Source organism: Marmota monax, unplaced genomic scaffold, assembly GCF_021218885.2.
Source record: "Marmota monax isolate L192 unplaced genomic scaffold, Marmota_monax_Labrador192_F-V1.1 WCK01_AAM20220418_F8-fsc00185, whole genome shotgun sequence".
Classification (NCBI taxonomy): domain Eukaryota; kingdom Metazoa; phylum Chordata; class Mammalia; order Rodentia; family Sciuridae; genus Marmota; species Marmota monax.
Window position 1 is genome coordinate 555,524 of NW_026693278.1, and position 20,376 is coordinate 575,899.

The window sequence follows — 20,376 nt, forward strand, 5'->3', positions numbered from 1 at the left end:
GGATTAGTGGCAAACATTCAGAAGCCTGGAGATTCTACACGGAAAATCTCAATGTCTGGCTTCTCTTGAAAAAGAAAGCAAGCTGGGTGCAGTGGATGGTGCACACCTGTAAGTAAGCTCAGCTTCTTGGGAGGCTGAGGCAGGGGGATTGCAAGTTCAAAGCCAGCCTCAGCAATGGCAAGACACTAAGCAGCTCAGTGAGACCCTGTCTCTAAATAAAATACAAAAAAGGTCTGGGGATGTGGCGCAGTGGTCGAGTGCCCCTGAGCTCAACACCTGGTACTAAGAAAAGAAAAAAAAGAAAGAAAAGAAAAAAGATCAATATATAGTGTGGCGGTGGAGGGCTTGGACTGCTTTGCTGTGTGATGGGCAAATTACTTGCCTTCTCTGAAGCTTCATTTCTTTATCTGTAAAATGGGGTCCAACCTAGACCTCAGCAGGCTGGTAAAGAGGATGAGGTGTATGAAGGAGATGGTTGTGGTCAATATCACTGGGGTGCAAGGTTGGGGATATCGGGACTCCAGGCCCAGGCTGACAGTCGCTGGGGCCCCTGCCTGTGTCCAGTCCCTGTGCCCCCGTGGGTACCCACCTTCCGGCCCTTCTCGTTGTTGGGCAGATAGCAGTGGCGCGGGAATCCTCTGGCGGTGAACTTCTTCCCCGGATTGGGGTGCTCAGGGCCCTATGGGGAGGGGCGGCAGGGACTTAAGCCACAGCAGGTGGAGGACTCCGGTGGGGAAGGCGTTGGTTGAGGTGGGGGCCTGAGGGGCCGGTAGCCTCACCTGAATGCCCGTGGGAATGTCGTAGACGATTCGGATGGTCTGGGTGTCGGCAAAGCCGGGCAGCGAGTGGGGGATGAGGTGGAACTCCATCTTCCCAGGTGGCTGGGTCCCTGTCTTCTCCCCATAGATGGCTTTGCAGGTGGGGCACTGCAGGCTGCCATCCTGGGTGGGGGCGGGAGGTGTGAGTGCCCAGGCGCCCGCCCCTGCCGGCTCCCCTCCTGCCTGCGCAGCTCACCTTGTTGCCGTTGGAGTACATGGCCACGAGGCACAGCAGGTGGTACATGTGGCCGCAGCGGCCCAGGCGGCCCACGAGCTCCGGCCGCACGCCCTTGTGCCGCAGCACACCCTCGTAGCCCGATGCGGTGACAAGCCGTTCCATGCAGATGGTGCAATCCTGGGGGGCAGGAAGGGAATGAGCTCTGGGGAGGGGAGGGGCAGGACCTTCGGCCACCATAGGCAGCAGCCATTTGGCAGAGGAAGAGAGGACACCCTCATGTCCCAGAGGAGACGTCTCCCTCGCCCTCCACCCCCTCCAAATGTACTAATGGCTTAACTCTCAAAAACAAAACTTTAAAAACATTTTGGGGGAAATGTGACGTGAAATTTTCATGTCAATCTTCAAAAGATTGACAGATGCGATTCTATTAACCTCAAGCGCTTCTGGTCATCAAGAGACCTCACAGAAACCAAGTGGCAAGAGCCTGCTACAGGAAGGGACCCCTATTACCTAAAACCCAGAGAAGTCTGCAGTGGGGTGTGAGGCCCGTCCCCTCCCCAGGGACTCACCTCATCAGGTGGGTTTTTCACCTTCTGCATGTACCTTCGAACCACATCCTCGGGGTTCTTACCTGCAGGGGACACAAGAGGCGGGGCTTGAGGGCATCCGGAGTCTCATCTCTGCCCGGGGCTTGACTGGGGACGGGGTTAGGGATGGAGGGCTGCCCAGAGGTGCGAGGTTTGCTGGGGGCTAGCTATAATGGGAGTTCCCGAAGGATGGGGTGGTCAGGGACAGGGGAGACAGGGGAGGTGACAAGTCTTAACAAACTAGAGGCCGGGGTTGGCAGGATTGCGGAAGGCGTACTCTTCTTAAGGTGCTTCTTCTTGGTCTTGCGGCACACTCCGGGCACGCCGGGCACGGGCTTGACATCGCTCTTGCTGACCGGCGGCGGGTGCAGGATGGGCTTGGGAGCCCGCGTCAGGCACACTGGCAGCCCCGCCGCACACAGCAGGATCCCTGTCATCCCTGGGGGCGGGGCGAGACATCAGGGGTAAGGCGTCTCCCTGGCCACGCCCACACTCACGTATGGCCTTCCTCACTAATGGACAGATGCTCCTTCAGGGCCACGCCCCCATCGATTGTCCCGCCCCTGACCCCACCCACTGAGCCCCACCCCTAGTCGGAGCCTAGGGCACCCAATACTAGTGGGCGTTTTCCTGGATCCGCCCACCAGCAGCCAAGGATGCCAACTGCATCCTTCTGGTCCCCTTCTGGCCTGCAACCCACCTGCCAGGGCCGGATGGACCGGTCCGGTACCATTCAAGTTCTTCACCGGGAGCGCGGGGACACTGCAGGAATAAGAAAAGAGGCGGCAGCTGGACACCAGCCCCTTGACCCCATTAGAGGATCTCGTTTGTCTTGGGTTTCTGATCCCTGGGCACACCCTGATCTCTTGGTGCACGACACCATTCCTACCGTGGCATCCTATTTTGGGGTGTGGTGTGGTCAGGACGGCTGCGACTCTAGTGGGTTGCTCCCTTAGGCTTAGCTTAGACTCTGCACCCCACAGCCGGCCTCCTCGGTTCCCCTGGTGACTGTGCCCTAAATCCAACTATCAGTGATTTAGGGCACTAAATAGGCTCTGATGTGGATATATGGAACACTAATACCCATAAAACATCCTGGGAAAGAACTCAGGGATAAAATAAATTAGGAAACACTTGACCCTCTCTCGGAGAGTCTTAAGGAGTCTGAGAGCACCCCGAAGGCGCTGGTGAGTCCGTGTAAGGGTACATGGTCGGCAATAGTCCATCCAGGTCTTTCAAAGACATCTGATGATGAACATTCCTTCCACAAAATTCACCAACATCAGTGCTTGGGACTAAGGCAGCCCCTGGGAAAAAGTACCAGAGATGCTTCCGTTTCTCCTGAGCCCCTGCTCAGCCGTGAGCCCGGGCACATCATTCCGCCTCTCCCAATCTGCTTCCCCATCTGCAGCAGGGGTTGATGAGGTACCTCCTTTTTTGTTTGCTGTGAGAATTCAATGAAATTCCCCAAGTCCAGAGCCGAGCACAATTCCTAGCACCCAGTAAAGACTTCAAAGCATTATCAGCATCCTCACCATCACCTGCATCCTCACCGTCACCCACATCCTCACTGTCACCTGCATCCTCACTGTCACCCACATCCTGTCACCTGCATCGTTACCAACACCTCTGGCCAAGGGATTTTTCTGCTGAGCCTCCTCCCCTAAGTCACGGTGTGACTCCTCTCCATCTGAGAGAGGGAGCCATAGTAGGAAGGGCTGCTCTGTCAGCTTGGAGCAAGTCTCTTAAACTCTGTAAAGTGGAGGCTCACATGGGGGGCTGCTGGGGGGACTGGGCACCCGCCTGCCTGAATCTTCATGGCTTTAGCTCCGGCTGATGCAGGCGAATGGTGTCCGGCTCTGCTGGGCTTGGAGCCCAGGCTGGACATGTTGGGAAGAGCAGCAGCGTCTGAGGGCTGGGGATTCTCCTTGGGGTGGGGGTGGGGTCAAGAAGGGAGGGGACAGGGACAGCTGAAGCAGGAGCAGCAGCCTTTTGGCTGGCCTGCAGAGGTAGGAGCCTGGCCAATGCTGCCTGGTCACTTGTCCCCAGTAGGCACAGTTGGCTCGGGTTGTTGGCTGGGGTGCCTCTTCAAGCAAATGGTGCCCTTGGCAGGCTTGGGACCAATGTGGTGGGTCCAGAAACAGGCACACACACACATCCGCAGAGACACTGTGCCTACATATGCCTGGGAACACACACGCACGCACACACACACACACACGGAGGCACACACAAAACCTCCCAAGGAACACACTACACACATGCTTGGAGACACACAAACACTGTCCCAGGGAACTTGTGACAAATTAACGTGCACACATACCAGGGACCCACTTCCCTGCACACAGATAAACACAGATGCTTAGGGAAGACACTGAGCGGCAGGAAGCTGGGGCATGCTCACACACTGCCCCTCGTACACACAGAGGCCCATACGTGCAGACACGCTAACCACTGGGGGGACGCAGTTGGACAAGAGAAGCCAGCTCATGCCTGCTGGGACAGCCCCTGCCACGGCCACCTCCCTGGGACACATGAAGGACAGGCCCTGGGTCTCCTGGGACCTGTGGGGAGCAGATGGCAAATTGGGTGGACGGGCACTCGGCCCTGGCACAAGTACCAGCACCTGCAGCCCTCAGGTACTTGCTGTCCACCCATGGAGACGACAGACCCACTCACAGCACACAAGGGACACGCACACACGCTCTCTCCTGCCACACAGGTGCTCACACTCTGATCCACACCCCCACGCTGGCACACAGACGCCCAGCACAGAAGGCCCCCCCCCACACACACATAGTTCTCAGCTTGTGGCCACTCGGCCACCCAGGTGGGCTGTAGTTCACCCCAGACCCCTTCAGGGCCTGAAAAAGACATCAGGGTCCAGCCATGGAGGAGGTCCTGGGGTGATGTTGTCACTGCACACATCCCCTGAGGATGGCGGGGTGGGAGGACAGGCCCTGGGTGTCCCGGGACCTGTCAGTGCAGGTGGGCGAGGCGCGGTGCCCTGGTTTCCCATCTGTAAGGGGCTGGGTCTTGAGGGTCCACACGAGCAGAGCTCATGGCCGGTACAGGGGCAAGGGGAGGGCGCTCTTCTTCTGGCAACTCTGGGGCTCAAAGCTGGTGGGGCTGAGGATCCATCTGCCCTTCTCAGGTTGTCACAATCTCCCAGGACCTTCTAGGACTTCCTGCATGCTTTATAGGACAGCAGACAGGCATGTCCCCAGTGCTCCTCATCCAGACTCTGCCCTTCAAACACCTCTAGGCCGGGATCTGCCCACCCTTCTTCCTTGCTTTGAGTCTCATGAGAAGAGAACATCCCTCCAACCCAGGACCATCAATCAAATGGTGGACAGAGAACTCTTTAGCATGCATACCACCACCTGGGCGCCCCCCATGGCAGACATCACCAATCCACCCCAGCACTCCCTTGAGCTGAGCAGATCCCGCCACAGCCATGCAGTAGCTGCTCTCAATCAGAGAGGCCCATGGCTGCCGGGGTCTATGGTGCAGGCAAAGTCTGGCCCCACTGATGACCTGGCCTTGCTGAGCCTTTGGCCTGGGAGCTAGGCAGAGGGTGCCCCAAGAAAGTTTTAGACCTTGGAGCCCCAAAATATCTGAAAGCCCAGAAAGCCCTGGTTTACGAAAGCCAGTCTGGCCCCAGGAGAGGCTGTGAGCGCGTGTGACGGCGGGGCATTTTTACTTTTTTAAATGTACCCACTGCTGAACGAGGGGGACAGTCCCAAGGTGGCCCCCAGCCGTCTCAATCTGCAGGCCGCCTGCGAGAACCCTGGGTAGCCGGGTTCCCATGACGCCCAGCGTGGGAGCCGCCCAGGGCCCCCTTTTGATGTGGGACGTGCGTTTCCTCCCGGCAGTGAGAACATCCTCCGGTCTGGACACCGCTTGCCGCCGCGGGCCTCCAGAGGGGGACCACCGTCACCCCTGCCCTGCCTCCGGGGGGCCCAGCCATCAGGTCTGAGGAATCCTGCGGCCCTTTTGAAATCTGCTCTGGCCAGAAGCCAGATGGGGCTCATCCAGGGCAGGGATGCAGCTGCGGCCGCCCTTCTCAGTCCTGTATCAGACCTGGGTGCTCCTGGCTCTGGGTCCCCGTGGCTCCCGCAGGGCTCAAAACCTCTCCCCATCACCTGACCCTGTCTCCTCTTCCAACCCCGTTTCCTGTGTGTGCACCTGGCACTGCTTCCCTCCTGCCACCCTGGTGTCCCTGTGTCCCTCACTATGACACGCACATTCCCACCCCAGGGCCTTTGCATGTGCTGGCTCCGTGCCCAGGACACTCTTTCTCAGATATCCCCAGGGAATTGCTTGACCCAGGTCTCTGCTCAAAGGTCACCAAATTGGAGTGACGTCCCTGTCTTTGTCCTTACCTTACTTACTTTTGTTTCCATGGCATAACAGTTGCTGAGCATGTCCAGGCCCTGTGCCATCTGGCCTGTCCCTGCCTGTGACCCATCTCCTACCTCTCCACCCTCCACTCCAGACACCTCAGCTGCTCCTCCAGCAGGAGCACAGTCCCTTTACCAGGAATCGTACTGTGTCCTCCGTGGGAAGGAAGGCGTCCCCCCCCCCCCAGATCCCAGTGGCTGACTCCTCTCGGCTGAATGACACCTGCTGGGGCCCAGCTGTCTTGACCACCTGACTTCCCACCAGCAGATAAGCACCTAGTAGATGTTCAATGCACGCTCCTTGCAGGAGTGGATTCTGTGGGGCTCTTCCGAGCAGGTGACTCACGAGCACGTGCTTTGCTCGGGACACAGCCTCCTTAGACATCCTCTGCACAGGTTTGAAGTGACTCACAGAGTCCCAGAGAGCAATCCCCTGCAGCTTCCCGGCTCCAGGAGGTTCATTGCTGGCATTCATCAAGGTGTCACTAAGGGGCATCTGGCAGGGCAGGCCAACACCTTGCTCTAGGAAATGCTGCCCGGGCAGGGCTTCTGTGGCTAGGGTTTTGGGAGTGGCTACCTGAAGCAATTTCTCTTATCATGGATTAGAGGCTGAGGAAAAAAGAAAAAAAAAAGGGGTCCCAGGGTTAGTCTGGGAGGCAGGGATGGGCTGCATCTCTTCTCCCCGCCAAGAAAGAGCAGATGCTGCCCACTGTGGCTGGGAGGCAGTGCTCGGTAGGACGGGAGGATGCAGGGAGACCTGCTTAGGCTGTTTCTCACACAGTTCCCTGCCCGTGTCCATCCAGGTACTTCCACCACACGGTTTCCACTGCCCGCCTACACTATCCATCCCTGATTTCCCTCTGCCCTTTGGAGACACCTCAGAGGCCACCATCTGCACAGGCCTCTTCTGACCTGACCACAGTGGATTCATATCTATTTCTTCTTTTCACCCAGAAGGACGGTGTTTGTTTTTCTGAGGAGGAAAGCATTTTCTCTCTGTGTGGCTCCACCCTTATCTCTTCTACCAGATTGTGAGCTGCTAGAAATGTCTGACCCACGACCCGCCCTGTGACCCCAGGATTGACACACTATAAAATGCACTCTGGGTAAGTGCCAGAAGTGGGGGGAGCCAGTTAGGAGCCTGGTCTCCTGGGGGAAGGGGCTGGTGTCCTCAGAAACAGCGATTCCAATTTTAATTTCAAATGTGACTCCACTCCCAGAGACAAGGTGAGAGCAGAGACACCAAATCAACCTCGTACACACTACTGCCACCCACCCGGCGCCCATGGCAGGCATCACCAATCAATCCCAGCACTCCTAACCCATAGGCTGAGATGCAGTTTCACACTCCTCCCGAGGTCACTGCCACTGGGACAGCTGTGTTCCCAAAACCTATTTGTGAGGATTGCAGAGATGGGAGGTGACTTCACCTAGGTCCCCCAGCTGGCGAGTGGAGCAGCGGGCACCAGGTCCTGGGGTTTCTGGGTCAGAGTGCAGGATGACCACACCAGGTTGGTCTGGGACCATCTGGGATCCATCCAGACTCCAGAAGCCTCTGAGCCCCAGAGCTGGGCTGAAGCCTGGGGACCTGGACTGTGGGGTGGCTCAGCCCAGGGACGCTGGATTGGGGGCTGTGCCAGTGGGTACATGGCCAGGGGACCACGTGGTCCCTCCCTGCGGGTCAGCTGGGGTTCTATCTCCCACCGGCACCTGGCCCCTGCCCCTCCCCCACCCCATCCCCAAGACTCCTCACTCTCTCTGATGGCCGTGTCCAGCCCCTGCTGGCCTCAGGTCCCTGGCATACACCAGGCAGCTCCCTGGGGAGCCCTGGGCCCTGGCAGCAGTGGGTGGAGGGGCAGGAGAGCATGTCCATCTGCCTCTCTGTCAATGGACCCCTCCCTCCTGCGCACCTCCTGGAGAGGGATCTGACCGTGACTGGCATCTGGGGATCCGACTTCTCCAGAGGCCTGGGGGCTTGGGGGTCACCCTCTTTCACCGCTGGTCTCAGGGCCCCCCAGCGCTTGGCCAGGTGGGGAGGGAGGGAGGCTGCCGTTCCCACGGCCTGAGTGGCCACGTGGTGCAGCGAGGTGCAGGGAGTGCGGTCTGGCCTCCCAGGGAGCAGGGCAGGAAGTGCCTCAGGTGGGGGCTGGGTGGTGGGAGGCAGAGTCCCAGCCCCAGCACCAGCTGGGCCAGAAAAGGGGCAGGGGGAGGCCAGAGGCCGCAGGGACCAGGCCAGGCCAGGACTGAGTACTGAGTACTGAGTACCTTCTGGTCTATGAAGACCTTTGAGCCTATTATAGGTAATTCCTGGGAAAGAACTGCAGCAGCAAATAAAATCACGGCAAGAAATTTAAACCAAAAAGCCCAAAAAGAGGAAACCACCAAAACAACTCCCAAGCCCATCTCCCCACCGTCTGCTGCGTCAGCCAATGGCAGGAGGTCCTCAGCATCCAGAGAGAGATGTGAAAACTTAAAGGGTCCCTCCTTGGCCCCTGTTGGGTTGGCAGTGTTGCACAAGGTTAATACGGAGGGGAGGGAATGGGTGCAGACTTGAGGAGGCAGGTGCTTTGACATGAAGCAAAAACTGAAGACCAGAGAGGGTGATGGTTTCCGGTAGGTCACACAGCAAGATTGGGCTGAAGCTGGGCCCACACTTGGCCTTTGCAGGTCCGCCCCTTCCCTTGGACTCCCTGATACCCTCTGGACCATGGCTCAAAATGGCATGGGGACATGGGTGGGCACTTCAATACCCTGGCTAACTTGGGTTTTCAAATCGGGGTCTTAAGTGCTTGACCTTGAGCAAGTGTCTTAGCCTCCCTGTCCTCATTTGGAAACAGAGATAACAGGACCGGTCGTGGGGGGTTTCGCCACAGCTGAGAGGTGATGCGTGTAGAGACTGAAGTCGCGCCTGGGACACAGCGATGCTCAATAAATAGAAACAGGCCGCAGCTGTCCCTCTCCCCACCTCCCACGTGGGATGGAAACTCTGAGTCTGGTTCCCCTGCCCCACAGCTGTGTTCCAAAGTGCTGGACGCTGACCTGTCAGGAGACAGGACGGATCTTCCCCACCCCTGCATGTCCCCCAGGCCCAGATGGCCAGCTGGCTCCTGCCCCAGTACAGAGCACGTGGGAAAAACCTCCAGCCAGGTGGACACTCTGCCCCCACTGGCTGTGTGACTCTGGGCAGGTTCCCCACCTCCAGGTGGGGCCTGTCTGGAGAGTCCTGTGCCCCCTGCACGCTGGTCAGGGGAATGGTGGGAAAGCATCTGCCTGTCATTAGCTCTGCCAACTGCGACTGTTGAGAGGTGGTGGCTGCAGCTCTGTTTGTCAGATGGGGAAACAGAGGCCAGAGAGGCAAAGTCACTTGCCCAAGGTCACCCAACCAGAAGGGTAGGGAGAAGGGAGATGGAGGAGCTGAGGGGTGGAGGCCGAAGAGAGACGGACAGAGCCAGAGAGAGCAAGCCCTGGACGGCCAAGGGCCAGAGGAGACGCTCAGAGGGTGGCCAAGGGCCGGGGGGCCTGGCCCCAGAATTCTCACCCAGGACCTCAGAATGGGGCCCGCTGAGTTGGAGCAAGTCCTCAGGGTGGGTCCTAATCCAGCAGGACTGGTGTCCCTTTAAGGGGAGGAAACTCAGCACACAGTAGGACCTTGTGAAGCCTCAGGAGGAACCAGCCCCGCCCGCACCTCCATCTCAGAATTCCAGTGGCCAGAACAAGAGGACACATGTCTGGTGTCCAAGCCATTCAGCCGGAGGCACTGTGTCCCCACAGCCTTGGCCAGCTAACACGGACACAGGAGGAGGGAGGGGGAGGACAGGGGCTGAGGGGGGGCCAGGGTGCGAAGGGAGACACCCCCAGCTCCAGTCCCTTTTCACCAGGGGCTGCACTGGCCTCGGTTGCCCTGGCAACAGGAGGCTCAGTGTGGAGGAGGCGGGGCCTGCGCAGCGGGGTGGGTCTGCCTGTCCGCGCTCCGCCCTGGAGGCCCTTGGCCGGCCTGTGTGCCCAGGGTCTGGGGTGAGGCTGGGCAGCGTCCGCATTATGGGGGAGGGAGGAGGGAGGCCCGGGCAGTGCCCCCGCCTTTCAGGCCAATGTCTGAGCTCAGGGAAGGTCAGAAGTAGCTTCCAGGGGGACGAAGAGGGGCTGGGAAGGAGAGACCTCCGGCAGGTCCCAGGATGACTCCAGGGAGAAGCCTTCCTTCCCACCGTCCTCTTGAGCTCAAGAGCACTCTATGGCTCCCACTGCAAGGGGCACCGACCACGGGCTCCCTGGAGGCCCCAGGACCAGCTCTGTTACCCTATCTGGAAAGAACCTCAGCGCCCGCTGCCCCAAGGGAGCCTCCAGAACCTTCTGGATTCATTCCTACCCACCCCTCGGCACTCGTCCTGCCCAGGATGCCCTTCCCCCTCTGGCTGGTGCCCCACACTGCAGCCTGCATCCACCTCACTCCTCCTGCCCTGAGCATCCAGGCCTTCAAGTCCCCTTGAGATGCATGTGCCTGGAACAGCCCTGCTTCACATCTGCGCCCTCCTCAGAGGTCCTCCCTGACCACCACTCCCTCTTCCTATACTGTCCTGTCCCCCAGTTCTGCCCTCTCTCCAGAGGTCAGGTCCAAAGACTCCTTTATGGCCCTATGTCCACCTCCCTGGCCATCTGCGTGCTCCACGAAGACACTCACTGCATTGTCTTCTGCAGCTCCGTAGATGAGGGATAGTCCCCATTTGGAGAATTAATACTGGGTGAGAAAAGCTGAGTAATTCCCAGCCTGCCCTAGAACAATGGCTCTCAAAACTTTCACCAGTGATAGCTGGGCACGGTGGCACAGGCTTGTAATCCCAGCTACTTGGAAGGCTGAGGGAGGATCCCAAGTTCAAGGCCAGCCTCAGCAACTTAATGAGACTCAGCCTCTAAGTTTAAAAAAAAAAAATTTTTAAAAGGACTGGGGTGTGGCTCAGTGATAAAGTGTCCCTAGGGTCTGTCCCTAATACAAAGGAGGAGGAGGAGGAGGGAGGGAAGTGGGAGGAGGAAGAGGAGAAGAAGAAGAAGAAGAAAACACATTTCATCAAAGGCAAATTAATTTTGTCTGGCAAGGTCTTAAGTGTGTGCAGAAATGATGCGAATTTTAAGTTGTTGGAACTATGCTATGTGCCACTTTGTCCTATCCTACCCAATCTTGTCCTTTCTATTTATTACAAGGAGATTCTGGTGGTGATCCTGAAGGTCGTGCACTCAGGTCATTACTGCCAGTCTCCTGGGCTGTCCAAGGTGGTACAGATAGAGTTGGCCTTTCTGCCACCTCCCCTGGAGGACCACAGCCCACACCCACCTGTTCCTTCCTCTCTGGCCCAGGCTGAGGACTCTCAGTAGGAGGGTCAGGCGGGGCCCTCTGCTCAGATCCGGCCTGAGCCCCAGGGTGAGCAGCCAGCAGGAGCTCCCTGGCTCCCCAGTCCTGGGGCTTGGAGCACCTTAGCCCAGGGATTTCCAGACTCAGTAACGATGGGGTTCTTTCCCCCGTGAACTTCTGTTGGCAAAGCCAGATTGGACAAGGGAATTCCAGTGGTGGCGCTGCTGTGGCTAATGCGAGGGCAGAGGGCCCGGCTGCTGCTTGCTGGTCTTCCCTGCAGCCCCTCCCAGCCCCTGCGGCTATTCCAAGTCATCCCAGGGTCCCTGGAGCCCAGTTTGAAGACCAGCAAGTTAACCCAAAGTGATAGTGATACTTCTGGTGCAGGTTACAGGGAAATATTATGGGCAAGGGGCCAAAGCTTGATTCAGCCGTGGAAGAGCCTCAGGGACTCAGATGGGCCCCAAGGCCCCAAACTCACTAAGACAGCAGAGTGCATAGAGGAATCCTAAGATCTAGGCGCCAATCTCTGCTCTCCCCGAGTGACCCTCAGAAGTCACCACACCTCAGTCTCCCTGTCTGTACCATGGGAACGCTGAGTTGTTCCGGGGAATAAATGGGGACGCAGAGGAACTAGCTACAGAGGAGCACAGAGGCGGCAACCCGCAGTGCTTGCCTGGGGGGTGAACCGCATCATCTTGGGGAATATTTTGTGATTCAGGGACCTCACCTGTGCCGCGGGGATAGCAAGGATACTCACCTCACAGGTCCTTGTGCAGGAGATACATCCTGGGCAACGCTTTAAGGCCTCAGGTAAAGCTCCACACAGGGTGAATTCTTAAGGGTGCTACATTAATGGCCATTTGCATTGTTACTGCAATCTTAGCTCCGGGCTCTAGTGGGCGGCTGAGCTTTCTCCTGGCCTGCAGTGACACAGCCCCCTCCCCCAGGGCCCCGTCTTACCCGGGTGGGATGGAGGCGCGCGCGCTCACGCTGGTGGTGCGCTGGGGCCCTGGCCGGTTGAGGTTGTTCTGCCCGGGGGTGGGCGCGCCGCTGGGGGCGCTCGGGCTCCTCGGGGGCACCCCGGGGGGCGGCGTGGGTTCCGCGGGGCCGGTGGCGGGCGCGGCCCAGAGCGCGGCGCCCGCGAAGGTGGCGCTGGGGCGCACGGCGAGCGTGCCAGGTGGCCCTCCGGGCGGTGGTGGCGGGGGCGCGGGGGGCGCGGAGGGCGCGGAGGGCGCCTTGCGGCGCTGCGAGGCCAGGATGGCGTTGGAGGCGGCGCGCGTGCTGTTGACCAGCAGGCACTGCTGGCAGGAGCAGGGCTGGCCAGAGCTGGCACCCACGGGCCACGACTGCGACTTGGGGATGGAGCCCACGGTGAGCGGGTAGGCCAGGTCCAGGCGGCGGCGCAGGCGACGGCGGCGGCGCGTCTGGCGGTTCATCTGCGACATGCTGTTGAAGTAGATGAGGTAGCAGAAGCCGAGCGACGAGAGGTCGAGCCACGGGTGCTGCTTCTCGTAGGCGTTCTGGATGGTGATACAGATGTCCATGTCATAGGCCGTCCACGCGCCGCCGTCGTTCTCCCACTCCCACACGATGCCCTTGCCTGGCGCTGATGACGGGTCGTAGAAGTTTCGCCGCACAGGTCGCATGGTGCCTGTGATGGGGGAGGGGGCGTCAGCGCAGGGCAAGGCCTGCAGGTGGGTGGGGACTGCCAGCCCTGGTAGGGGTCAGGTCAGGTCAGAGGGCTGGGGGACAGCAAAGGTGGAGGGGCAGGGGGACTCAGCACAGGTCCCCAGGGGGGAGTAACCAAGAGGGGGGAGTCAGCACACGCAGGGAGGGGAGGGAGGTCAGCACGGGCAGGGGACCAGGGCTCAGTACAGACTGGGGGGTCCGTCTAGGCTGGGGAGAGGGAGGCGGAAGGTCCTGCGCATGCCTCGCCTGGCGGGTGGGATGTGAAGCAGAGGACGGGGTGGGAAAGTGAGCCAAGGCTCGGCCCAGGACAGCTGGGGAAGGAAGTCAGCAAGGCCTGGGGGGCCCAGGACAGTGAGCGCCCCAGCCACGCCAGGCGCAGAGGTCCTGGGGGAGGAGGGCGGAGGAGGTGGGGCTGCTTAGACCAGGCAGGACCCCACCAGCAGGGAGCCAGGCCAGGCGTGGAGTGGCATGCAGTTCTTGCCATGAGCTCACTCATTCACTCCGGTGGATCCCAGCCCTCCTCCATTTATTCATTCCATAATTCTTTCCTTCGTTCACTCACATAGCCACGCCTCCGTCCACATAGCCACGCCTCCATTCACATAGCCACGCCTCTGCTCACACAACCACGCCTCCTCTCACATAGCCACACCTCTGTTCACGTAGCCACGCCTCCATCCACATAGCCACATAAACACGCCTCGGTCCACATAGCCATGCCTCTATCCACGTAGCCACGCCTCCATCCACAGAGCCACGCCTCCACCCACATAGCCGCGCCTCCGTCCACGCACTCATGCGCTCCTTCCTTCATTCCGCAATCATTCCGCTAGTTGGTCCACACCTGCGGCCACCCATTACGCTTCCCAGTCACACCTGTGCCTATTCTGCAGCCTTAGTTCACACCTTCGTCCCTGCACCAGTCACGCCTGCGGTCCCCACCTCCTATGCGCCCCACATGCTTCCTTCTCTCCTGCGCTGTTCCACTTTCTCCGTCTGATACACTTTCCATTTTACCCACTTATCTTGGGTTCTGTCTCCCTCTGCTAGAATGTGACCGCCCCAAGGACAGGGGCTGCCCGTCTGTGGACATCCATGTCCCCAGCACTGCTCTCAGGAGATGCGGCTGAAGGAGCGGGAGAATCCGTTCGTGGGCGCACGGGTCCCTTTGGGTTGGGCTGCTCTTTTCCGCTTCAAAACCTGTACCCACACGGGCCTTCTCCATTCTCTCCTCCACTTATTAATTTTTTTCATTCATCTCTTTGTCTAGTTGTCCCTTCCTTCAACAAACATTTGCTGACTTGCTGCTCTTTAGAGGGCTCTGCTGAGCGCTCCTACGAAGCCCACGTAAGAGCCGCCGGATACCCGGCCAGGTGGGTACTAACGGGTGCCCCATTTTGTAAACTAGGGCACTGAGACTTCACTTCCAGCCAGCTGTTCCTCGTTTGCCGGAGCTCTGGGTACTGCCCGAGAGCAAGGCTCCATGGAACACTCTAGGTTAACCAGCGCTCACCCGAGGTCCCGGCTGCGGGACTTGGCAGAGCCTCTTTTGCTGGGTTCCTTTGGCATCTGCAGAAGGAATGCCTGGCCCCGAAGCCTCCCCAGGCCTCAGGGGCCCCATCATGAAAGTGGGGGTGATGTTAATCCATGACACATCCCTGCGCGCTCACAGAGGGCTGCTGGAAGGTCCCGTGTAGGGGTAACCCCAGGGCTGGAGGCAGAGAGCCTCATTTCAAGTCCCGACTTCCTGACCTTCCAACTCTGATCTCCACCTGCTGGGGGCCTGCCCTGACTGAAATCTTTGGGCTGCTCATTCTTGGACCCACAAACCTTGGACTCCTTCTGGATTTCTGCATGCACCTCCTATGTTCCACGTGTCCACAGCCCAGTCACCTCGCCTTCAAACACATCCCTCCACACCTGACCATCCCCCCACCTCACCCACCCCACCTGTGCCAAGCCATGCACCTCACGGCTTGGACTTTTGCAGGAGACTCATAACTAGTTTGAGCGACTGCCCTTGCCCACTGCCATCTGTCCCCACATGGCAGCCCCGAGATCCGGCTCAGCCTGTCACATCAGCCTCGGCTTTGCTTACAATCCCCAGCGCTTTGGGCTCCCTGCGAATAAAAGCCAAAGTCTCTGCTGTGACCTACAAAACCCCGCGCTGTCTGGCTCCACCGTCCTCTCCGACTTATTACCTCCTGTCCCCTCTCACTGCACTCCAGCCACCCTGGCCTGCTTGCTGTCCCCAAATGTCTCAAGCACTGTCCCTCCTCAGGGCCCTTGCTTCGGTTGTCTCCTGTCTGAATGTGAACTAGCCACGTCCCGGCGTTCTCAGGGCTGTTTTCTCCTTCGGGTCTCCATTGAGACGTCACCTCCCTGGGAAGACCTCTCCAGGCCCCCTAATAAGTGGGCTGCCCTGGGACAGCTGCCTGTCACCTTGCTTTCTCTCTCTCCCTGGCTCTTCACCACGGCCTGACATGACACGTAACCTGGGGCTCCTTCACTGTGTCCCCTCCAGCTGTCAGCTCCCAAGGTGGGGGTCTCAGCTGCTCTGCTCACCTCTGCACCCCCAGCGCCTGGGGCCCGAGAGCTGGGGAGACCGAGGCATGGAGCTGTGGATACAGAGAGGCGGGCGGAGGTCGTGGGGAGAGTGGCCCTAGGGAATGAGGTCCCTGGGCCCCTGCCATGTTCCAGACAATCTCAGGAAGACTCGGCCTCCGGGCCACCCCCACCTGCTGGCTGACTTATCATTTTAATTGAGTGTGCAAGGATCGATTTCTCCCCTGGCGAGGCTCCCCCGGGGCGGGACCAGGAGAGAGCCAGCTAGCGAGCAACCCCAGGTCCTTTCTCCACCTGCTCTGGTGCCCTAGTCCCCCTCTTCCAAGGCCTCAGTTTCCCCATCTGCAACAGGAGGGCATGTGACAGGCTTCCATGTCCTGTGAGCCTCAAGGATAAAAGTGCTGGGTCCCTGGGAAGCACAACCTGTTGGGGGGACAGGAAGAGATGGGGACCACGCTATCAAGCCCCGAGCTGTGAAGGAGGGTGGAGGCTGTGGGGAGGGGGAGAAGCAGCTCAGAAGCCTCAGAGGTGCAAACCCGGGCTCCACACAGAGCAGCGTCCTTATCTGTAAAGTGGAGGTGTTCATACTTTCCCCCAAAGAATTCCTGGGAGACAAGAAGAAAGTACTTAGCAGAGCACTGGGCCACATGTGATCCCATGACGGTCATCACACACAGCCCCCCACCTGTTCATCACCAGGGTCCTCTGCGGGCCCACCCCCTCTAGCAAGCCTTCCAGGGTCTCCCGCCATTGTTGGTAAAGCAGCTTTTGTCTTAATCTCCTTCACTGTTATGGCTTCTGGAAAAAAAAGGGTCAGGTCAGATTTAGGACCCAGACATAAAGCCAGAGGAGGAGCTTGGGGTCCTGGTGGTGAGGGAGCGGGGAGTGGACCTGCAGCTGGGGAGACCAGGGGCCCAAAGCTGGGTGCGGCCCCTCTGCAGCCCGGCCCCGCAGGCTGCTCTGGCCGCCATCGATTGCCTGCCTGTTTACTGGCAGTTATTAAGGGCTGTGTCCCTGGGGCCCTTTTGAAACCAGATTGGAACCTGGAGAGCGGAGTAATTAGGGCGGCTGATGCCCTCCCCACCGGGCCTCACCCCGCTGGGCCTCGGCTGCTGCCTGCCCCTCGTCCAGCTCTCCTGCCCTTGGCCGGCTGAGGACCAGAGGACCAGGCTGGGGGGAGCTGGCTCCCTGGTGACCTGCCTGGACTTGGATCTTGAGATTTCCAAGGGAGCACAGCTGGAAACCCAGAGGCTCCTCTGCAGTGGCCTTGGCCTAGATTTGCGGACAGAACAACGGTCTAAGACGAGGCTGGAGAGGAGGACGGGCACAGCCTTGGGCTGGTGGCCTGGAGGCTCGACTGGCCCTTCCAGTCATTCTGTGGGTGTCCTTGAGTGGCCCCCAGCACCTTCCAGCCTCCAGGACACCGGATCCACAAGGAGCCACATCCGCATGGGACGGCGGTGTCCAGCGCCCCCTTTGCAAGCCCCGTCTCCCTGAGCCGACTGCCTTTGAAGTCACTCCCTCCTTCCCTCCTTGGGTTTGAAGAATGTTTGGTTGAAAAATTCCACCCTCTTTCCAGCTGAACCCGGGGAGGGGCGAGGGCTTTGGTCAAGTGTCAGTGGGAGGACTTGGGGCTGGCCCCCGGGGACGGGGGTGTGGGCGGCAGAGAGGGAGGGAGTGTGGATCAGAGATCAGAGACCGAAGAGTTTGAGGATGAAGAGAAAGGAAAACAGGAAACCCAGAGGCCCAGACAGGAGGCTGAGGGGCAGCAAGAGCGGCCTCGCTGAGCCCCTACTATGTGCCATCTCACCCCGCCTGGATCATTCCCATTTTACAGCTGAGGAAACTGAGGTCCAGAGGGGGGAGGTCTTGGGAGGGTGAGGGCCAAGGGCTGGGAACAGTGGTTTCTGAGGGGTTCAGCTGAGCCTGGTGCTAGCCCAGGCAGGGGCCCCCTCCCTCAGCTGGCCTGCAGTGGTCAGTGGGGCGAGGTTCCTGCCCTGGCTACTCCGTCTCCATCTGACCCCCCCCCCCCCCACCTCGAGGAGGGGATGCGGGTCTCAGCCCCTGCCTCTTGGTCTTAAGAGGAAGCCAGTGGGTCCATGGGGGGGGAGGCCCTGAGCCCCCACCGCCTGCCCCTCGGCCTCCCAACCGTTCCTCCCCGGCCGGGCCAGCCTTGGCCACAGGGTTCCCCCACTCTGGGGGTGGCTTCCCAGAGGGAAGTGATCTCAGCCAGGGGCACTCAGACCCTGGGGGGAAGCGGGCCAAGGGAGGTGGTCATGGGACATCCTGTCAGGTGACGGGCCCGTGGCTGGGGGCGTGCCGGAGGTCCCCACATGCCAGGCCCTACGCTGGCCAGGAGCTCCCCAGGGGCCTGTAGGCAGGGCACTGGGGGGGGGGATTTAGGGACATATCCAGGGCCACTTGCAGGTGGCTGGTCTGACCAGAGCCCAGAGCTCAGTGGCCTCTGACCTCCTGGGTGTGCTCATGTGCCCATGCTCTGGAGGGGGACACTGAGGTGTGGCAGCATGGCTGTCTCCAGCCCCAGAGGGATGGTGATGGCCTTGGGGACGGTGGCCTCTCCCTCTGCCCTGGCTGGTGATCTGGGGGTGCCAAGGCCTCTCCCAACAGCACCCCTGCCATGGCGAGCCGTGCTCTCCCTCCGTGGTGACGGCTGTGAGGCCTGTGGGTCCCGCTCCTCCTGTGCCCGCTGCCCGCGATCAATAATCCCGCGGTGGCCTTCAGTTCCGTGAAGGTCCCCCAGGGCTCGTCACATTAAGCCGCGGCCCATTAGCGGCTTCTGCTTGGGATGCTCCCCAGCTCCACAGGGGCTGCCAGCCAGGCCGGGCGGTGGAGAGGGGGTGGTGGAGGCGATGGCGTCCCAGCCCACCTGGGGGACACCGAGGGGACGCCCGCTCTCAGAGCGGCCTCTCCTAGGAGGCTGGGCGTGCCCGAGGGCCAGGGTGGGGGCTTCCTGCACCCAGATCCCCACATATTGGATTCTGATGTCCTGGCACAGTGGTGACAGGCCAGAGTGGGACAGAGATGGGGAGGGGACGGAAGGGACAGACTGTTCTCTCCTGCCCCAGCCCTCCAATCTGCTCCTTCCTGCCCTTGTGATGGCCATGATCAATAATACTGAGGAGCCCTCACAGAGGGCGACCTCGTGCCAGGCACAGCTCCCAGTGCCTCCTGTATGACCAAGGGGCCGGTCTCACTTTTAATGTTGTTTTGTACAAAAGCTGAGTGAAACACAGAGAGGGAAACTGACTTGCCCAGAGTTACACAGCCACCGTGCTACTGCGCCAGGAGTGGGCTCAGCCGGGGGCTGGACTTCTATTTACTTCCACCCTCTGGCCTAAGCCACTGTGACCGCTCAGACCACTGCAGTCGCCCAGCTCGCGCCCCTTCACCCTGTGATGCAGTCCAACATGGCGGCCAGAGGGCTCTTCCACAAACCCAAGTCTGACCGTGGAACTCCTTAGCTCAACACCCATCAGTGGCTCCCAAGTGTCCTTGTGACCAGCTCAGCTCCCTAGCTCAGCCCTCGAGGTCCCCTGCACGCTGTCTGCACAGGCTGGCACTGTAACCACACCTGGACCCCAGCTGTTCCCATCAGGGCACCGTGTGGCCGTGCTTCTGGGTGTCTGCGCCTGCTGTTCCCTCTGGGTAGAATGCTCTTCCACCCCCGCCCCCATTTCCCACTCCATCTTCCTGGCTCAGCACAAGCACTCTGTCCTCTCCTCGGCCATCCTTAGGGGGCATCGCTCCCCTGCTCCTCGGGGCTCCCACTGAACCTGGCCCCTGCAGCAGCCCAAGAAGGCGCGAGGCTTGGGAGGGTGAGGGGTCTGTCTTCCCTCAGGTCCTGTGGCCCCTCCAAGGCCGGTGGCCTCAGCCTGGAGGAGTGACATGGACGAATGTCCAAAATATTCAGAGCCGTGACCACAAGATGGGCCTCCTTGGCAACAGGCATGGGAACACAGTCTCCATCACCTCATTCAAACCTCCAAGTCGTTATTGAGCACCTACTGCATACCTGGCGCAGGAGAAGCAGAGAGTTAGAAACCTCCCCCTCCCCCTCCCCACCCACCCCGCTGCCTGCAGCCCAGGCGGGGAAGGGGCCGGGAACAGGGGCCCAGAGGGAGAAACCTGGCCTAGGCCACTAAGGGCCACCAGGGGCCTAACGCCTCGGCATGAGTGAACCTTGACCCCAAGAACAGAGGCAGCCCTGGGCCAGGACTTTGGGTAGACCCTGGGTCCCCGGTGCCCCTGTGGGAGGGGGACTTGCCAGTGGCTCAGGAGGAGGCCACACGGCTGGGGCTGGGCCGGGACTATCCCGGCTGCCTCTCTTGATGGCCTGGTCCTTGGTTCTGCACTCAGGGTGCTGGGCTCTGGGTCCCGCTGCCAGGCTCCCCTGCACCCCGACACCGTCTGCCACGACAGCCTGGGCAGAGGGAGGTGGCAGCCTGGAGTAGCTCCAGAGGGACCGTGGAGGAGCCCAGAGAGGGACAGGCCCTTGGCCAGGGTGACAGAGCAAGGGCACAGCCATGTGGGACCTGCAGGAGACAGTCCCCTGCCTCTCCGCTCCTGGGGCCCCGGGGTCGGAAACGGCTCCATAGCCCAGGGACTCCCTTGGTGCCTGGCTTCCTGCATCGCCCCGTCACCCACCAGCACAGCGGTGCCCACCTGTCTCTTGTGGCATTCCTAGTGTCTGGGGCCGGGGCTGGCACACAGTAGGTGCTCACTGAACTCCTGTTGGGTGAACGCTGACCGCAAGGCCACAGGATGGGGTGTGGTT

General features: G+C 60.1%; 1 protein-coding gene across 1 annotated transcript in view; it reads right to left on the reverse strand.

The window, feature by feature from the left end:
* The window catches only part of Dtx1 (deltex E3 ubiquitin ligase 1), a 28,763-nt gene that overhangs the window by 1,455 nt on the left and 6,932 nt on the right, over nucleotides 1–20,376 (reverse strand). Inside the window, exons 2-8 of the mRNA XM_046456503.2 lie at nucleotides 12,288–12,978; nucleotides 2,284–2,345; nucleotides 1,861–2,022; nucleotides 1,566–1,627; nucleotides 1,015–1,173; nucleotides 780–941; nucleotides 590–679 (exon numbers count right to left, since the gene is read on the reverse strand). Of these exons, the coding sequence (XP_046312459.1) occupies nucleotides 590–679; nucleotides 780–941; nucleotides 1,015–1,173; nucleotides 1,566–1,627; nucleotides 1,861–2,022; nucleotides 2,284–2,345; nucleotides 12,288–12,978 (1,388 nt within the window). The remainder of the gene's footprint in view (nucleotides 1–589; nucleotides 680–779; nucleotides 942–1,014; nucleotides 1,174–1,565; nucleotides 1,628–1,860; nucleotides 2,023–2,283; nucleotides 2,346–12,287; nucleotides 12,979–20,376) is intronic.